We start from the raw sequence: 15,905 nt of genomic DNA, 5'->3' as shown, positions 1-15,905 counted from the left end.
CAATCACATCCCTCCTATAGTGTGGCGACCAGAACTGCACACAGTATTCCAGCTGTGACCTAAGTTGTGAGAAGGACACAGAGTGGGAGACGTACAGAAGCGCGGGGACAGAGGGAAGGGATTTTTGTGCCGATCTCTGATGGGGGCAATCGTTAAAATTGGTCACACTGCCTCTCAGCGAGAAAGGGTGGTTGAAATAAACCAGGGTTCCTTCTCCTGATCGCTATCAACGCACGTGGGTATTGAGTGAGGACTGGCTCGAACATGACAATGGTGCCCTCCAGCGTTGAGCGGCCTATTGGGATCTACTACCTCGGTCCGTGACTGACGATCACTTGAGTGAGATACTCATTGAAGCTTATAAAATTCTAACAGGACTAGACAGACTAGATGCAGGAAGGATGTTCCCGATGGCGGGGGAGTCCAGAACCAGGGGTCACAGTCTAAGGATAAGGGGTAAGCCATTTAGGACAGAGATGAGGAGGAATTTCTTCACCCAGAGAGTGGTGAACCTGTGGAATTCTCTACCACAGAAGGCAGTTGAGGCCAATTCATTAAATATATTCAAGAAGGAGTTGGATATATTTCTTGAGGCTAAAGGGATCAAGGGATATGGGGAGAAAGCAGGGACAGGGTACTGAATTTGGATGATCAGCCATGATCTCATTAAATGGTGGAGCGGGCTCGAGGGGCCGAATGGCCTACTCCTGCTCCTATCTTCTATGTTTCTATACCATAGAGCAGCCAGTAGTCCTTGAGGGGAGAGAATTGGAGAGAGGTGAGCAGGCTGAGTGTCTTCCGGTCTGTGTGTGCTTGTGTCCTCCGTAAAGGTACACAGGCTAATTACAACTATCAGGAAAGACTGAACAGGCTTGGGGCTCTCTTTCGAAATTAGAAGACTGAGGGGTGACCTGTTGGAGGCCTTCAGCACTTCAATAAAAAGGTTCGATAGGGTAGACGTAGAGAAGATGTTTCCATTCGGGGCCATCAATATAAGAGAGTCACTAATAAATCCAATAGAGAATTCAGGAGAAACCTCTTTACCCAGCGAGTGGTGAGAATGTGGAACTCGCTCCCACAGGGAGTGGCTGAGGCGAAGAGCAGAGATACATTGAAGGGGAATAACAACAGCAAACGCTGGAAAAACTCAGCAGGCCAGGCAGCATCAGTGGAGAGAGAAACCGAGAAACTCTCTCGATGGAGTGTGAATTGTGCTGGCAGAATGAAGGACAGCTGCACACTCCATCTCGAGCCATCCTTTGTTTCTTAACCTGTCCCATTACCATCTCCTCTCGCCTTGAATATCTCTTAATGTCTCTTTTCTTCTCCTGCCTTCCATCCTATCACAGACCTTCCCTTTTGTTCTTTCATCTCCTCCCCCCTTTCCCAGCCCCCAAACCTGCTTTAAAATCTTCCTTTTCCTGCTTGTTTCCAGTTCTGCCGCAAGGTCTTCGACCTGAAACGTTAACTCCGTTGCTCTCTCCACGGATGCTGCCTGGCCTGCTGAGTTTTTCCAGCGTTTTCTGTTTCAGATTTCCAGCATCCGCAGTATTTTGCCAATGTAGGAATGTCTAGTTCCTATCCAAAAGACTGAGGCCCACTCAGGCGATCAAATAAACGAGGTTTAATGAAAACTAACAGAGTTTAACGGATAACTACAGGAGAACATCGACTACAGGTCTAGTCAGTTCGGAGGCTCCACGAGGACTGCCAGGGCGGTCCCGTGGCTGACGTCATGACGTCATCGCGTTTTTCCCGCCAGTGGGGGATCACGTGATGGACGGCGTGACGTCATCGCGTTTACCCGCGCTATTAAAGTGATCGCGCTCTGCACATGTAAACAGTGAAAACAAAGATACAGACTCAGGCTATAGCTAACATATTTTTAAAGGGAATTATATACAATTGATCGGAGGCCCTTAGTGGTTCCGCCACACTACTGCATTTGAGGGGAAGCTGGATAAACACATGCGGGAGAAAGGAATAGAAGGATATGCTGATGGGGTGAGATGAAGAGGGGTGGGAGGAGGCTGGTGTGGAGCATAAACACCGGCATGGACTGGTTGGGCCGAATGGCCTGTTTCTGTGCTGTACAGTCTCTGCAGTGACCGTTGTTCCCCGTGTGGTGTGTGTTTTTTTTTTGCAGCTGGATTCGGTGGCATTCCTGGCCTGGGAAGCCTGGGAATGGGCTCGGCCAACTTCATGGAGCTGCAGCAGCAGATGCAGCGGCAGCTGATGTCGAACCCGGACATGCTGGCCCAGATCATGGAGAATCCCTTCGTCCAAAACATGATGTCCAACCCGGACCTCATGAGGCAGATGATCATGGCCAACCCTCAGATGCAGCAGCTGATGGAGAGGAACCCGGAGATCAGCCACATGCTAAACAACCCCGAGTTGATGAGACAGGTGAGGGGCCCCTTCAGTCTCCTTGCTCAATCCTGCTAACCCCCCCGCTTGTCATTTGATTGAACGAGGAGTCCGGCAGATGGCGCTCAACGGGATAAATGGCCGGAACTGCCGCTGCGCCCGAGGCCCCGGGAAAAGCTGTGCCAGTGGTGAGACCCCGAGGGAGGGTAGTTTCCTATAATTCTGGCCCCAGGCACCACCTCCCCTCCCCTCCCGCTGTCGTCCCCCCTCCCCCCCTGTCCCCATAACTTCGGCAGGCTGTTGCAGTTTCTAATATGGCTGTCCGAACTGTTTATTTGGCCTGGTGTGACTTCCTTGCGGGGAACAAAACTGCTTTGAAGAATCCGTGGCCCCCTGGAAGGGGGCTATTTGTTGCCCATATTCTCACTGACTAGTACGTCAGATGCAGCTTGGGAACTGTTGACTACGGCTTACCAGAGAGGGCAGGACTGCTAACTAGTGAAACCAGGCGTCACACGGCAACTTATGGTGTCCCTTCAATTATATTTCTGCTGTATGCTCAGGTTAGAAACATAGAAACATGGAAAAATAGGAGCAGGAGTCGGCCATTTGGCCCTTCGAGCCTGCTCCGCCATTCAATATGATCATGGCTGATCCTCTATCTCAATACCATATTCCCGCTCTCTCCCCATACCCCTTGATGCCTTTTGTGTCTAGAAATCTATCTCCTTAAATATATTCAGTGACTTGGCCTCCACAGCCTTCTGTGGTAGAGAATTCCACAGGTTCACCACCCTCTGAGTGAAGAAATTTCTCCTCATCTCAGTCCTAAATGTCCTACCCCGTATCCTGAGACTGTGACCCCTCGTCCTAGACCCCCCTAGCCAGGGGAAACATCCAGTCTGTCTAGCCCTGTCAGACTTTTATACGTTTCAATGAGATCCCCTCTCATTCTTCTAAACTCCAGTGAATACAGGCCCATTTGACCCAATCTCTCCTCATGGGACAGTCCTGCCATCCCAGGAATCAGTCTGGTGAACCTTCGCTGCACTCCCTCTATGGCAAGTATATCCTTTCTTAGGTAAGGAGACCAAAACTGCACACAGTACCCCAGGTGTGGTCTCACCAAGGCCCTGTATAACTGTAGTAAGACATCCTTGCTCCTGTATTCGACCCTGAGCTGAGCTTCCGACCCCGTATCCGCTCCATCACCATGACCGCCTGCTTCCACCTCTGTGACATCTCCCGTCTCCGCCCCTGCCTCAGCTCATCCGCTGCTGAAACCCTCATCCCAGCCTCTCAGCTCCAGACTCCCGACTATTCCAACGCTCTCCGGGCCCAGCTTCCCATCATCCACCCTCCATAAACTTCAGCTCATCCCAAACTCTGCTGCCCCGTGTCCTAACCCGCACCGAGTCCCGTTCACCCATCACCCCTGTGCTCGCCGACCTATATTAGCTCCAACGTCTTCATCAGTATTATTAGGACAGGTGACCAAGAGGGACACGTGCAACTGGTGTATGGGGACAGGAACCTGCGCTGTGAATCGACAACAATTTGCATTTACAGGAAACTTTGTTATATACGGGACCGAGCTGTTGCCGATCTATCAAAACTGCCGGACATACCAGCGTTAATGTTGAAGCATACGGAGGTTTTCATCTCCGTATCTGACAACAAACACTGTTGCTTAGCAACAGCTTCTAAACAGTCGGCCCGTACCTTGGAAGCGTCTCTCTGAAGCTGTTGCTAAGCTACAGAGACTTTGTAGAGCCTGACTGTTGAAAAAAAAGCCACGAGAAGAAAAAAAACCTAACAAAACGGCTCCTGATTTCTGCCGGTAGATCAAGGTTTCCGGACATACAACCTCCGGATAAACCAAAGTTTCCTGTATATAGCCCCTCTCCCCTGGCCCGGTCTGTATTCATCCCACCGGCACTGGGTCAGGGATGGGTTTAAAACAAGCCAAGGTTCCTGACCGCGATCTATCCGCCCCTCCCAAAAAACGTCCCACAGAAGTGTTTGGTGAGGACAGAATTTTGCTCGCCTCTGATCAATCCACACTGGTCAACAGTCACTCCATGGTATCCTGTAAAGAGTGACCACTAGACTATGGTGTGGGGAAAGGGGGGACGGCAGCATCGTTCCCGCTAAGCTATGCAAACGGCTCAATGGCTTTTAAATGGGGAAAAAAGGCGAAAATTTGAATGAGCTTAATGGTACCGTGCACAACCAAAAAATGAGAGGAACGTTGGGGGGCAGGAGTCGGTGCTTTGAGGAGACGAGCGGTAGTTCCGAATGGGTCGGTTTTGAGGCCGAGTTTAAATGGTTCAAGTTGATGCCGAGCACTCAAACTTCCTTGCTCCTAAAGCCGAGTAGGTGCGTGTGTTCGGAGAATCCGGTTTCAATCAGTAACGCTCTCACCGGGCCTATGTGTGTGTCTCTCCACCTCCCCGTAGACGATGGAACTGGCCCGGAACCCAGCCATGATGCAGGAAATGATGAGGAATCAGGACCGGGCGCTCAGCAACCTGGAGAGCATCCCCGGCGGCTACAACGCTTTGCGGCGCATGTACACCGACATCCAGGAGCCCATGTTCAGCGCGGCCAGAGAACAGGTAGCTGCAGCCGACCGGCAATCGCAGAGCCACAACATGCACAGGAGGGGGCTGGGGTAGTCACTGTATAACACTGGGGTACAGTACTGGTGGGTACAGGTCTGTCGCTGTATAACACTGGGGTACAGTACTGGTGGGTTCAGGTCTGTCAGTGTATAACACTGGGGTACAGTACTGGTGGGTACAGGTCTGTCATTGTATAACAAGGGTACAGTACTGGTGGGTACAAGTCTGTCACTGTATAACACTGGGGTACAGTACTGGTGGGTACAGGTCTGTCACTGTATAACACTGGGGTACAGTACTGGTGGGTACAGGTCTGTCACTGTAACACTGGGGTACAGTACTGGTGGGTACAAGTCTGTCACTGTATAACGGGTACAGTACTGGTGGGTACAGGTCTGTCACTAACACTGGGGTACAGTACTGGTGGGTACAGGTCTGTCACTATAACACGAGTACAGTACTGGTGGGTACAGGTCTGTCACTGTATAATGGGTACAGTACTGGTGGGTACAGGTCTGTCGCTGTATAACGGGTACAGTACTGGTGGGTACAGGTCTGTCACTGTGTAACACTGGGGTACAGTACCGGTGGGTACAGGTCTGTCAGAGGTGTCAATCCTCCCCTCCCCCATCCTTTCCCCGTGTTCTGTCGGGAATGGAATCGCTGGGTGACCTTCGTGCAGTGTGTGTTGATGGTGGAGATGGGGTTGAGTTGAGGTGTCTTGTTGGTTTTCACCCACTCGTGTGCGGAAGCCGGACAGAGCGATCACCTTTCCTACTCTTAACTTTTTTTTTGTTTTCCAGTTTGGCGGCAACCCGTTCACCGCCCTGGGCGGAGGCTCGGACAGTAACGCCCAGCCCTCGCGGACCGAGAACAGGGAGCCCCTGCCTAATCCCTGGGTCCCCACGTCCCCCTCCTCCCCGGCCGCCGGCTCCAGCAGCGAGGGCGGAAACGGCACGAACCAGACAACGCCGCCCGTATCAAACCCTTTCGGCATCAACCCAGGGAGCCTAGGGAACGGTACGTAACTCTCTCGTGGGCCAGCCCACTTAAAGCCTCTGTGATGTAGCACAGGAGAATCGGGCAATTGTCTGCCCTCCTTTTAGTCTTTTTACTCATGGAGCTGATTAATGTACTGGGGAACCTAAATCATGCCTGTTATCCAATGCCAGCAGCAAGCGCACTTGGGGGCAGGTACAGCACGGATTAGATACAGAGTAAAGCTCCATCTACACCATCCCATCAAACACTCCCAGGGCAGGTACAGCACGGGTTAGATACAGAGTAAAGCTCCATCTACACTGTCCCATCAAACACTCCCAGGGCAGGTACAGCACGGGTTAGATACAGAGTAAAGCTCCCTCTACACTGTCCCATCAAACATCCCAGGGCAGGTACAGCACGGGTTAGATACAGAGTAAAGCTCCCTCTACACTGTCCCATCAAACACTCCCAGGGCAGGTACAGCACGGGTTAGATACAGAGTAAAGCTCCCTCTACACTGTCCCATCAAACACTCCCAGGGCAGGTACAGCACGGGTTAGATACAGAGTAAAGCTCCCTCTACACTGTCCCATCAAACACTCCCAGGGCAGGTACAGCACGGGTTAGATACAGTGTAAAGCTCCCTCTACACTGTCCCCATCAAACACTCCCAGGGCAGGTACAGCACGGGTTAGATACAGAGTAAAGCTCCCTCTGCACTGTCCCATCAAACACTCCCAGGGCAGGTACAGCACGGGTTAGATACAGAGTAAAGCTCCATCTACACTGTCCCATCAAACACTCCCAGAGCAGGTACAGCACAGGGTTAGATACAGAGTAAAGCTCCCTCTACACTGTCCCATCAAACATCCCAGGGCAGGTACAGCACGGGTTAGATACAGAGTAAAGCTCCCTCTACACTGTCCCATCAAACACTCCCAGGGCAGGTACAGCACGGGTTAGATACAGAGTAAAGCTCCTCTACACTGTCCCATCAAACACTCCCAGGGCAGGTACAGCACGGGTTAGATACAGAGTAAAGCTCCCTCTACACTGTCCCATCAAACACTCCCAGGGCAGGTACAGCACAGGGTTAGATACAGAGTAAAGCTCCCTCTACACTGTCCCATCACACACTCCCAGGGCAGGTACAGCACGGGTTAGATACAGAGTAAAGCTCCCTCTACACTGTCCCATCAAACCCTCCCAGGGCAGGTACAGCACGGGTTAGATACAGAGTAAAGCTCCCTCTACACTGTCCCCATCAAACACTCTCAGGGCAGGTACAGCCACGGGTTAGATACAGAGTAAAACTCCTGTAATGTCCCAAATATGTGCCTTAACTACAACTCCAAAAGATCAGCCTTGGATCAGTGCAACATCTCTTTAACCTGCTTCGGCGTCCCCCACTTCCAGCCCACCTGTTGCATTTCCCTCTCTCCACCCAATCTCTCGCCCTCCTGGTCTCATTTACCCACGCTTCCCCCCTGCCACAGACATTGCAGCTTGCCTGTTCCTGGGCTTCAGAGCACGTCTGATCCCTGGGTGGCCTCTAGGTGGTGTGCAAGCGCCGCTCTTGCTTCTGGCACCTCTAACCGTTGCAGAATGAAAGGAGGAGCCTTGTAAATACAAGCACTGAGGAACCGCAGCAACCTGCGTCGGAAGACACCGATCGTCCCCTCGGCTACCTGCTGATTGTTGCTTCGTTGGAATTGCAGAATGCTTACAGCACAGGAGGAGGCCATGCGGCCCATCGAGCCCGTGCTGGCTCTCTGCAAGAGCACTTCAGCTAGTCCCGCTCCCCCGCCCTTTCCCCGTAGCCCTGCAAATTCTTTTTCTTCAGGTACTTATCCAATTCCCTTTTGAAAGCCGCGATTGAGTCTGCCTCCACCACCCTCTCGGGCAGCGCATTCCAGATCCTAACCACTCGCTGCGTAAAAAAGTTTTTCCTCGCGTCGCCTTTGGATCTCCTTAAATCTGTGTCCTCGGGCAGGATATCTCGTCGTTGGAGGGGGCACAGCGCCGCTTCACCCGAATGACTGATGCATGCAGTGGTTCGAGGCCCCCACTCCCGTGTGATTTTAATTTATTTTCGTCCGTTTCCCCCCCTGCAGGAATGTTCAACAGCCCGGGGATGCAGAGCCTAATGCAGCAGATCTCGGAGAACCCGCAGCTAATACAGAACATGCTGTCGGCGCCGTACATGAGGAGCATGATGCAGTCCCTCTCCCAGAACCCCGACCTCGCCTCACAGGTACCGGAATCCTCGGCCGCAGCAGTGCGCCGCTCACCTTGGCCCAGAGCCCGCCCTCGCCTTCGGGGGCTGCACTCGGTGAAGCCTCGCTCGGCAGGAGCGCGGGCCGAGGGATGGCCGCGCTCTGCCTGACCCGCGTTCCCGCCGTTCCCCAGTCACCCAATTTAGCGGCAGGCTAGTGCGCGCTTGAGAGAAAAAAGGACTCGCATTTCTACCGCACCTTTCACGACCACAGGACGTCCCAAAGCGCTTTACAGCCAATGAAGTACTTCTGAAGTGTGGTCACTGTTGTAATGTGGAAACGCAGCAGCCAATTTGCGCACAGCAAGCTCCCACAAACAGCAATGTGATAATGACCGGATCATCTGTTTTTTAATGATGTTGGTTGAGGGATAAATATTGGCCTCAGGACACCGGGGAGAACTCCCCCTGCTCTTCTTCCAATAGTGGCCGTGGGATCTTTTACATCCACCCAAGAGAGCAGACGGGGCCTCGGTTTAACGCCTCCTCCGAAAGACGGCACCTCTGACAGTGCGCTCCCTCGGTGCCGGCCCTCCGCCGTGCGGCGCTCCCTCGGTGCCGGCCCTCCGCCGGTGCGGCGCTCCCTCGGTGCCGGCCCTCCGCCGGTGCGGCGCTCCCTCGGTGCCGGCCCTCCGCCGGTGCGGCGCTCCCTCGGTGCCGGCCCTCCGCCGGTGCGGCGCTCCCTCGGTGCCGGCCCTCCGCCGGTGCGGCGCTCCCTCGGTGCCGGCCCTCCGCCGGTGCGGCGCTCCCTCGGTGCCGGCCCTCCGCCGGTGCGGCGCTCCCTCGGTGCCGGCCCTCCGCCGGTGCGGCGCTCCCTCGGTGCCGGCCCTCCGCCGGTGCGGCGCTCCCTCGGTGCCGGCCCTCCGCCGGTGCGGCGCTCCCTCGGTGCCGGCCCTCCGCCGGTGCGGCGCTCCCTCGGTGCCGGCCCTCCGCCGGTGCGGCGCTCCCTCGGTGCCGGCCCTCCGCCGGTGCGGCGCTCCCTCGGTGCCGGCCCTCCGCCGGTGCGGCGCTCCCTCGGTGCCGGCCCTCCGCCGGTGCGGCGCTCCCTCGGTGCCGGCCCTCCGCCGGTGCGGCGCTCCCTCGGTGCCGGCCCTCCGCCGGTGCGGCGCTCCCTCGGTGCCGGCCCTCCGCCGGTGCGGCGCTCCCTCGGTGCCGGCCCTCCGCCGGTGCGGCGCTCCCTCGGTGCCGGCCCTCCGCCGGTGCGGCGCTCCCTCGGTGCCGGCCCTCCGCCGGTGCGGCGCTCCCTCGGTGCCGGCCCTCCGCCGGCGCCGGCCCGTGCGGCCCTCCGCCGGCGCCGGCCCGTGCGGCCCTCCCCCGGCTCCGGCCCGTGCGGCGCTCCCCCGGCGCCGGCCCGTGCGGCGCTCCCCCGGCGCCGGCCCGTGCGGCGCTCCCCCGGCGCCGGCCCGTGCGGCGCTCCCTCGGCGCCGCACTGGGAGTGTCAGCCTAGCTTTATGTGCTCAAGTCTCTGGAGTGGGACTTGAACCCACAACCTTCTGACTCAGTCGAGGGTGCTACCCACTGAGCCACGGCTGAGACCGAGACTGATTAATGCTGCAAGCTGGGGGGCGCGGGTGGCCGGCGCGGAGCATTAATGGGCCGTCCAAGGCACTGGCTGCCTCTGTGCGATCATCCAGCACAGCTGGAGGCCATTTGGCCAGTCTTGCCTGCGCCAGTCATCCAATTCGTCCCGCTCTGACTGGCCCCGCTCCGTTGCTCTTGTCTTCTCAGCCATGAGTTGTCGTCACCAGCACAACCGTGGCAATTGTGCGACTGGGAATGTTAAACCCGTCTCTTCGTTTGGATGCCAGCTGAACGTGCGTCGAACAGTCTGTGCGTCAAACGTTATCGCGCCGTCTCTCGGCTCCGTTGAGAGACGGGTTCTGTCGGGGCGCCTGTGCCTGTGTTGTCCAGTTTCTCCCCTTCGTTCGGTGGCGCTGTCCCAAGGGACCAATTACGTTCGCTCTGCGCCGGGCAGGGCGATGGCTCTGCGTTGTTCATACCGGCCTGAGCGGGCGGCTGCTGCCACGTCCGTTACCTCCCCTTCCCCGCCCCAATCCCCGGGTAGCCAGCTGCCTTACCCTTCTCGCAATGGCGTACTGCCTCCAGCAGCTGCTGAGAGCTGTGTAGAAGAGGCTGTCGCTGTCCCCCTCCAAGAACCCCTGCCTTAAAATCAAATGGTTGCAGTGATCGTCTGCTGCCGATGTATTTACAAAATGGCGGCACCCCTGGGATCAAGTTCCACGCTTGCTGTCGGGACATTGCGTCGCCTCAACCCCCCCCCCCCCACTTGCTGCCCGTTACCGTTAACGGCTGCGTAATCGCGGCGCGGGAGGGGCGCCAATTCCTGGCACCCACTCCCCCTCCCCCCCCGCCCTGGGCAGCGGCACCACAGGGTGTTTTACCCCTTCACTGGGGCTCGATGCCAGAAATTGGGAAGCAGCGTAAAGAATATTCCCGACACCTCGGGCGCCCTGGAGCACCCCCGTAGAAATCGCAGGGCCGTGAGACCCCCCCCATCCGTACCTGGGCAGAGGCTGAGATGCAGCCTCTAACCGGGGACGGAGTCTGTCTCGCGCACGCGGGTTTACAAACAATCTCAATCTACCAGAGAGACCACTAACCAGATTTGAAGTAATTGGGAGAAGGATTAGAGGGGAGTTGAGAAGAACTGTTTTCACCCAGAGGGTGATCGGGGTCTTAAACTCACTGCCTGAAAGGGTGGTAGAGGCAGAAACCCTCATCACATTTAAAAAGTACTTGGATATGTGCTTGAAGTGCAGGAACCCACAGGGCTACGGACCAAGAGCTGGAAAGTGGGATTAGCCTGGAGAGCTCTTTGCCGGCCGGCACGGACACGATGGGCCGAATGGCGGCCTCCTGTGCCATAAATTTCTAGGATTCTGTCTAAAGATGGTCGAACCGAATGACGGTTTCCCAAGACGGTAACACAGGAGGAAGGCCGTTCGGCCCATCTTACGTTGTCCGACGCCAGACGCCCAACAGTCCCCGCTTCTCTTGTGTGCTGGAGAGCCATAACGGCACAGAAGGAGGCCATCCGGCCCATCGAGTCCGTGCCGGCTCTCTGCAGAGCGATCCAGTCAGTCCCATTCCCCCGCTCTATCCCCGTAGCCCTGCAAGTTTATTTCCCTCGAGTGCCTATCCAGCCTCCCCTTGAAAACATCGAGTGTCTCCGCTTCCACCACTTCTGTCGCCAGCGAGTTCCAGGCCCTCACCACTCGCTGCGTAAAAAAGTTTTTCCTCACATCCCCCCCGTATCTCTCGCCCAAAACCTTAAATCTGTGTCCCCTAGTCCTTGTACCATCAACTAGTGGGAACAGCCTTTCCCCGTCTAGCCTATCCAAACCCGTCATAATCTTGTACACCTCGATCAAATCACCCCTCAACCTCCTTTGCTCTAATGAAAACAAATCCAGCTTCTCCAACCTGTCCTTGTAGCTAAGATCCCCCCATCACCGGAACCATTCTGGTAAATCTCCTCCGCACCCTCTCAAGGGCCTTCACATCCTTCCTAAAGTGTGGTGGTGACCGGTGCTCCTGTGTGCTGCTGTGGCTCTGACCCCTAACCATTATCTTTTTTCCACCTCCTTTCCTCCCTGCAGATTTTGATGAATAATCCCTTATTTGCCGGCAACACACAGCTGCAGGATCAGCTCAGACTCCTGCCCATCTTCTTGCAGCAGGTAAAGCCAATCCTCACCAAATGGTTGCTCACATGGTATGGCCCTTCGAGGAGAGCGTGTCACCTTCTGCAGCTGGCTGCCGGCCCTTGGGGGCGGAGAGTTCGGGCAGTCTCAGTCCGAGAGAGTGCGGCCCCGAATTCATCAAAGATTTGACAGACTTGCTCAGAGGGAGTCAGGATTACTGGGGGTGGGGGAGCGTTATCCTGGTCTGCGGTTGGGGTACATGGGACAGTGTAGAGGGAGCTTTACTCTGTATCTAACCCCGTGCTGTACCTGCCCTGGGAGTGTTTGATGGGACAGTGTTGAGGGAGCTTTACTCTGTATCTAACCTGTGCTGTACCTGCCCTGGGAGTGTTTGATGGGACAGTGTAGAGGGAGCTTTACTCTGTATCTAACCCGTGCTGTACCTGCCCTGGGAGTGTTTGATGGGACAGTGTAGAGGGAGCTTTACTCTATCTAACCCGTGCTGTACCTGCCCTGGGAGTGTTTGATGGGACAGTGTAGAGGGAGCTTTACTCTGTATCTAACCCGTGCTGTACCTGCCCTGGGAGTGTTTGATGGGACAGTGTAGAGGGAGTTTTACTCTGTATCTAACCCGTGCTGTACCTGCCCTGGGAGTGTTTGATGGGACAGTGTAGAGGGAGCTTTACTCTGTATCTAACCCGTGCTGTACCTGCCCTGGGAGTGTTTGATGGGACAGTGTAGAGGGAATTTTACTCTGTATCTAACCCGTGCTGTACCTGCCCTGGGAGTGTTTGACGGGACAGTGTAGAGGGAGCTTTACTCTGTATCTAACCCGTGCTGTACCTGCCCTGGGAGTGTTTGATGGGACAGTGTAGAGGGAGCTTTACTCTGTATCTAACCCGTGCTGTACCTGCCCTGGGAGTGTTTGATGGGACAGTGTAGAGGGAGCTTTACTCTGTATCTAACCTGTGCTGTACCTGCCCTGGGAGTGTTTGATGGGACAGTGTAGAGGGAGCTTTACTCTGTATCTAACCTGTGCTGTACCTGCCGTTGCTAGTGTAGTACAGAGGATATTTCACTCGGTACCGCTGGGTGAGGTGTCACGTAGTTTGATATTAAATTGGAAAGTGTTCGGTCTCCAGCACTGGCAGCTGTCACATTGAACACCAGATTAATTGAGAAGTAAATGGATCTGGGGAGGGCCACTCCCTGCACTCCGGGGGGGGCGGTGGGCTCTCCCTGTGGTCTGGGGGGCGGGCGGGCTCTCCCTGCGGTCTGGGGGTAGTGGGCGGGCTCTCCCCGCGGTCTGAGGGGGCGGTGGGCTCTCCCCGCGGTCTGGGGGGCGGGCGGGCTCTCCCTGCGGTCTGGGGGGCGGGCGGGCTCTCCCTGCGGTCTGGGGGGAGTGGGCGGGCTCTCCCCGCGGTCTGGGGGGAGCGGGCGGGCTCTCCCTGCGGTCTGGGGGGAGTGGGCGGGCTCTCCCCGCGGTCTGGGGGGAGTGGGCGGGCTCTCCCCGCACTCCGGGCGGGCGGGCTTTCCCTGCGGTCTGGGGGGAGTGGGCGGGCTCTCCCTGCGGTCTGGGGGGAGTGGGCGGGCTCTCCCCGCGGTCTGGGGGGAGTGGGCGGGCTCTCCCCGCACTCCGGGCGGGCGGGCTTTCCCTGCGGTCTGGGGGGAGTGGGCGGGCTCTCCCTGCGGTCTGGGGGGAGTGGGCGGGCTCTCCCCGCGGTCTGGGGGGAGTGGGCGGGCTCTCCCCGCACTCCGGGCGGGCGGGCTTTCCCTGCGGTCTGGGGGGAGTGGGCGGGCTCTCCCTGCGGTCTGGGGGGAGTGGGCGGGCTCTCCCCGCGGTCTGGGGGGGGGCGATGGGCTCTCCCTGCGGTCTGGGGGGAGTGGGCGGGCTCTCTCCGTGGTCTGGGGGGCGGGCGGGCTCTCTCCGTGGTCTGGGGGGCGGGCGGGCTCTCCCTGCGGTCTGGGGGGAGTGGGCGGGCTCTCCCCGCGGTCTGGGGGGGGCGATGGGCTCTCCCTGCGGTCTGGGGGGAGTGGGCGGGCTCTCCCTGCGGTCTGGGGGGAGTGGGCGGGCTCTCCCTGCGGTCTGGGGGGAGTGGGCGGGCTCTCCCCGCGGTCTGGGGGGGGGGTGCGGGCTCTCCCTGCGGTCTGGGGGGGCGGGCTCTCCCTGCGGTCTGGGGGGAGTGGGCGGGCTCTCCCTGCGGCCTGGGGGGAGTGGGCGGGCTCTCCCTGCGGCCTGGGGGGAGTGGGCGGGCTCTCCCTGCGGTCTGGGGGGAGTGGGCGGGCTCTCCCGCACTCCGGGCGGGCGGGCTTTCCCTGTGGTCTGGGGGAGCGGGCAGGCTCTCCTTGCACTCTGGGGTGTTTTCTCCCTGCTGGTATCCAGGAGGCGATTCCTTTTGACGGGGAAGCTTTGAGCAGGCTGCTGTGTCTGCTTCCGTTGATCCCCGTGGTGTCTGGTCTGATGCAGCTGTAATGGCGGCTTCCAATAAACCGGCGCAGAAACCTCTGGCCAACAGCTGTAGATCCTCCTCTGAGCGGGGGGGGGTGCCGGAGCTCGCAAAGAAACTCGACCTGAACATCACGAAGCTCCGGGCACAGGGGAGGTCGGGCCATTTCCGAGTGAGCCCGTCCACACCTGTCGAAGAAAGCGGAGCGAATGGGTTTGGATCAGTACAGAGGTTCAGGGAAGATTGGGAGGTGTTTTGATAGAGTAGATCAGGAGAAACTGTTTCCAGTGGCTATGATCTGGAATGCGCTGCCCGAAAGGGCGGTGGAAGCAGACTCAATAGTGACTTTCAAAAGGGAATTGGAGAAATACTTGAAATGGGAATATTTGCAGGGCTGTGGGGAAAGAGCAGGGGGGAATGGGACTAATTGGAGAGCTCTTTCAAAGAGCCGGCACAGGCACGATGGGCCGAATGGCCTCCTCCCGTGCTGAGAGATTCTACAGTGCAGCCTCTGTATACAAGGTGATTTGTTCTCTTCCAGATGCAGAATCCTGATGTGCTGTCGGTAATGGCCAACCCCCGGGCGATGCAGGCCCTGCTCCAGATCCAACAGGGGCTGCAGACACTGCAGAACGAGGCGCCGGGACTCCTGCCTGGGTAAGGCGCGAGGGGGAGTGGGCGGGGGGGCGGGGCGGCGGTTCCGGCGCTGGGGGGGGTTCCGGCGGGGGGTGTGGGGGTCCGGGCGGTTCCGGCGGGAGGGGGGGGCGGTTCCGGCGGGGGTGGGGCGGGCAGTTCTGGCGGGGGGGGCGGGCCCACAGTTTTACCCGGGTGCGGCAGTGGGCACTGCCCACCCCGTGTAGAGTGACGGGCGATTGGAAAGCCTGCTGTAAACGGTCAACGTCGTGGTGTTTCTGTTCTCAGGTTCAGCCCTGGCGCCCCCGGTTCTGTCGGCGGGCTCGGCGTCCCGGCCAGCGGATCGTCGCCCTCAACAACGGCGCCCACCACGGCCGGCACCGGGAGCGTCAACACGAGTTCGGAGAGCCCGGCCACGCCCACGGTCCCCGGGGCTGGCAGCAGCAACCCGCAGCAACAGCTGATGCAGCAGATGTTACAGATGTTGGCTGGGGCTAACGCTCAAGTAAGGAGCCGGCGAGCGTCGCTTAAAGCGAGCGCGACTTTCCCACCATGCCGCGATGGCCAATATAACGGGGCAGTGCTCTCACAGTGAATGTTGTAGATCACCGCTGACGAAACTGAACCAGACTGCATGCAATGCAATTCGCTTCAGTTAAAACTGCAGTCAGTGTGTAACCCCCATACCACTTAAAGACTCGCATTTCTCCAGCGCCTTTCCCCACCTCAGGATGTCCCAAAGCACTTTACAGCCAATGAAGTACTTTTGAAGTGTGGTCACTGTTGTAATGTAGGAAACGCGGCAGCCAATATGCGCACAGCAAGCTCCCATGAGGAGATACTGACCTTGGATGTTGATTGAGGGACAATATTGGCCCAGGACACCGGGGAGAACTCCCCCTGCTCC

The 15,905-nt window shown here is 57.7% G+C and overlaps 1 protein-coding gene across 1 annotated transcript in view; it reads left to right on the top strand.

Moving 5' to 3' along the window:
* Positions 1-15,905, top strand: part of LOC147086596 (ubiquilin-4-like) — a 47,090-nt gene that overhangs the window by 23,630 nt on the left and 7,555 nt on the right. The window contains exons 3-9 of the mRNA XM_085978279.1: positions 2,147-2,409; positions 4,830-4,988; positions 5,798-6,014; positions 8,093-8,232; positions 11,874-11,954; positions 14,907-15,022; positions 15,287-15,512. Coding sequence (XP_085834405.1) covers positions 2,147-2,409; positions 4,830-4,988; positions 5,798-6,014; positions 8,093-8,232; positions 11,874-11,954; positions 14,907-15,022; positions 15,287-15,512 — 1,202 coding nt within the window. The remainder of the gene's footprint in view (positions 1-2,146; positions 2,410-4,829; positions 4,989-5,797; positions 6,015-8,092; positions 8,233-11,873; positions 11,955-14,906; positions 15,023-15,286; positions 15,513-15,905) is intronic.

The sequence above is a fragment of the Somniosus microcephalus genome, unplaced genomic scaffold (genome assembly GCF_052327205.1).
Source record: "Somniosus microcephalus isolate GS21.2 unplaced genomic scaffold, FLI_Smic_1.0 unresolved_chr7, whole genome shotgun sequence".
Lineage (NCBI taxonomy): Eukaryota > Metazoa > Chordata > Chondrichthyes > Squaliformes > Somniosidae > Somniosus > Somniosus microcephalus.
The sequence above is the reverse complement of the archived record's forward strand: the minus strand, read 5'-3'. Positions and strand labels throughout refer to the sequence as shown.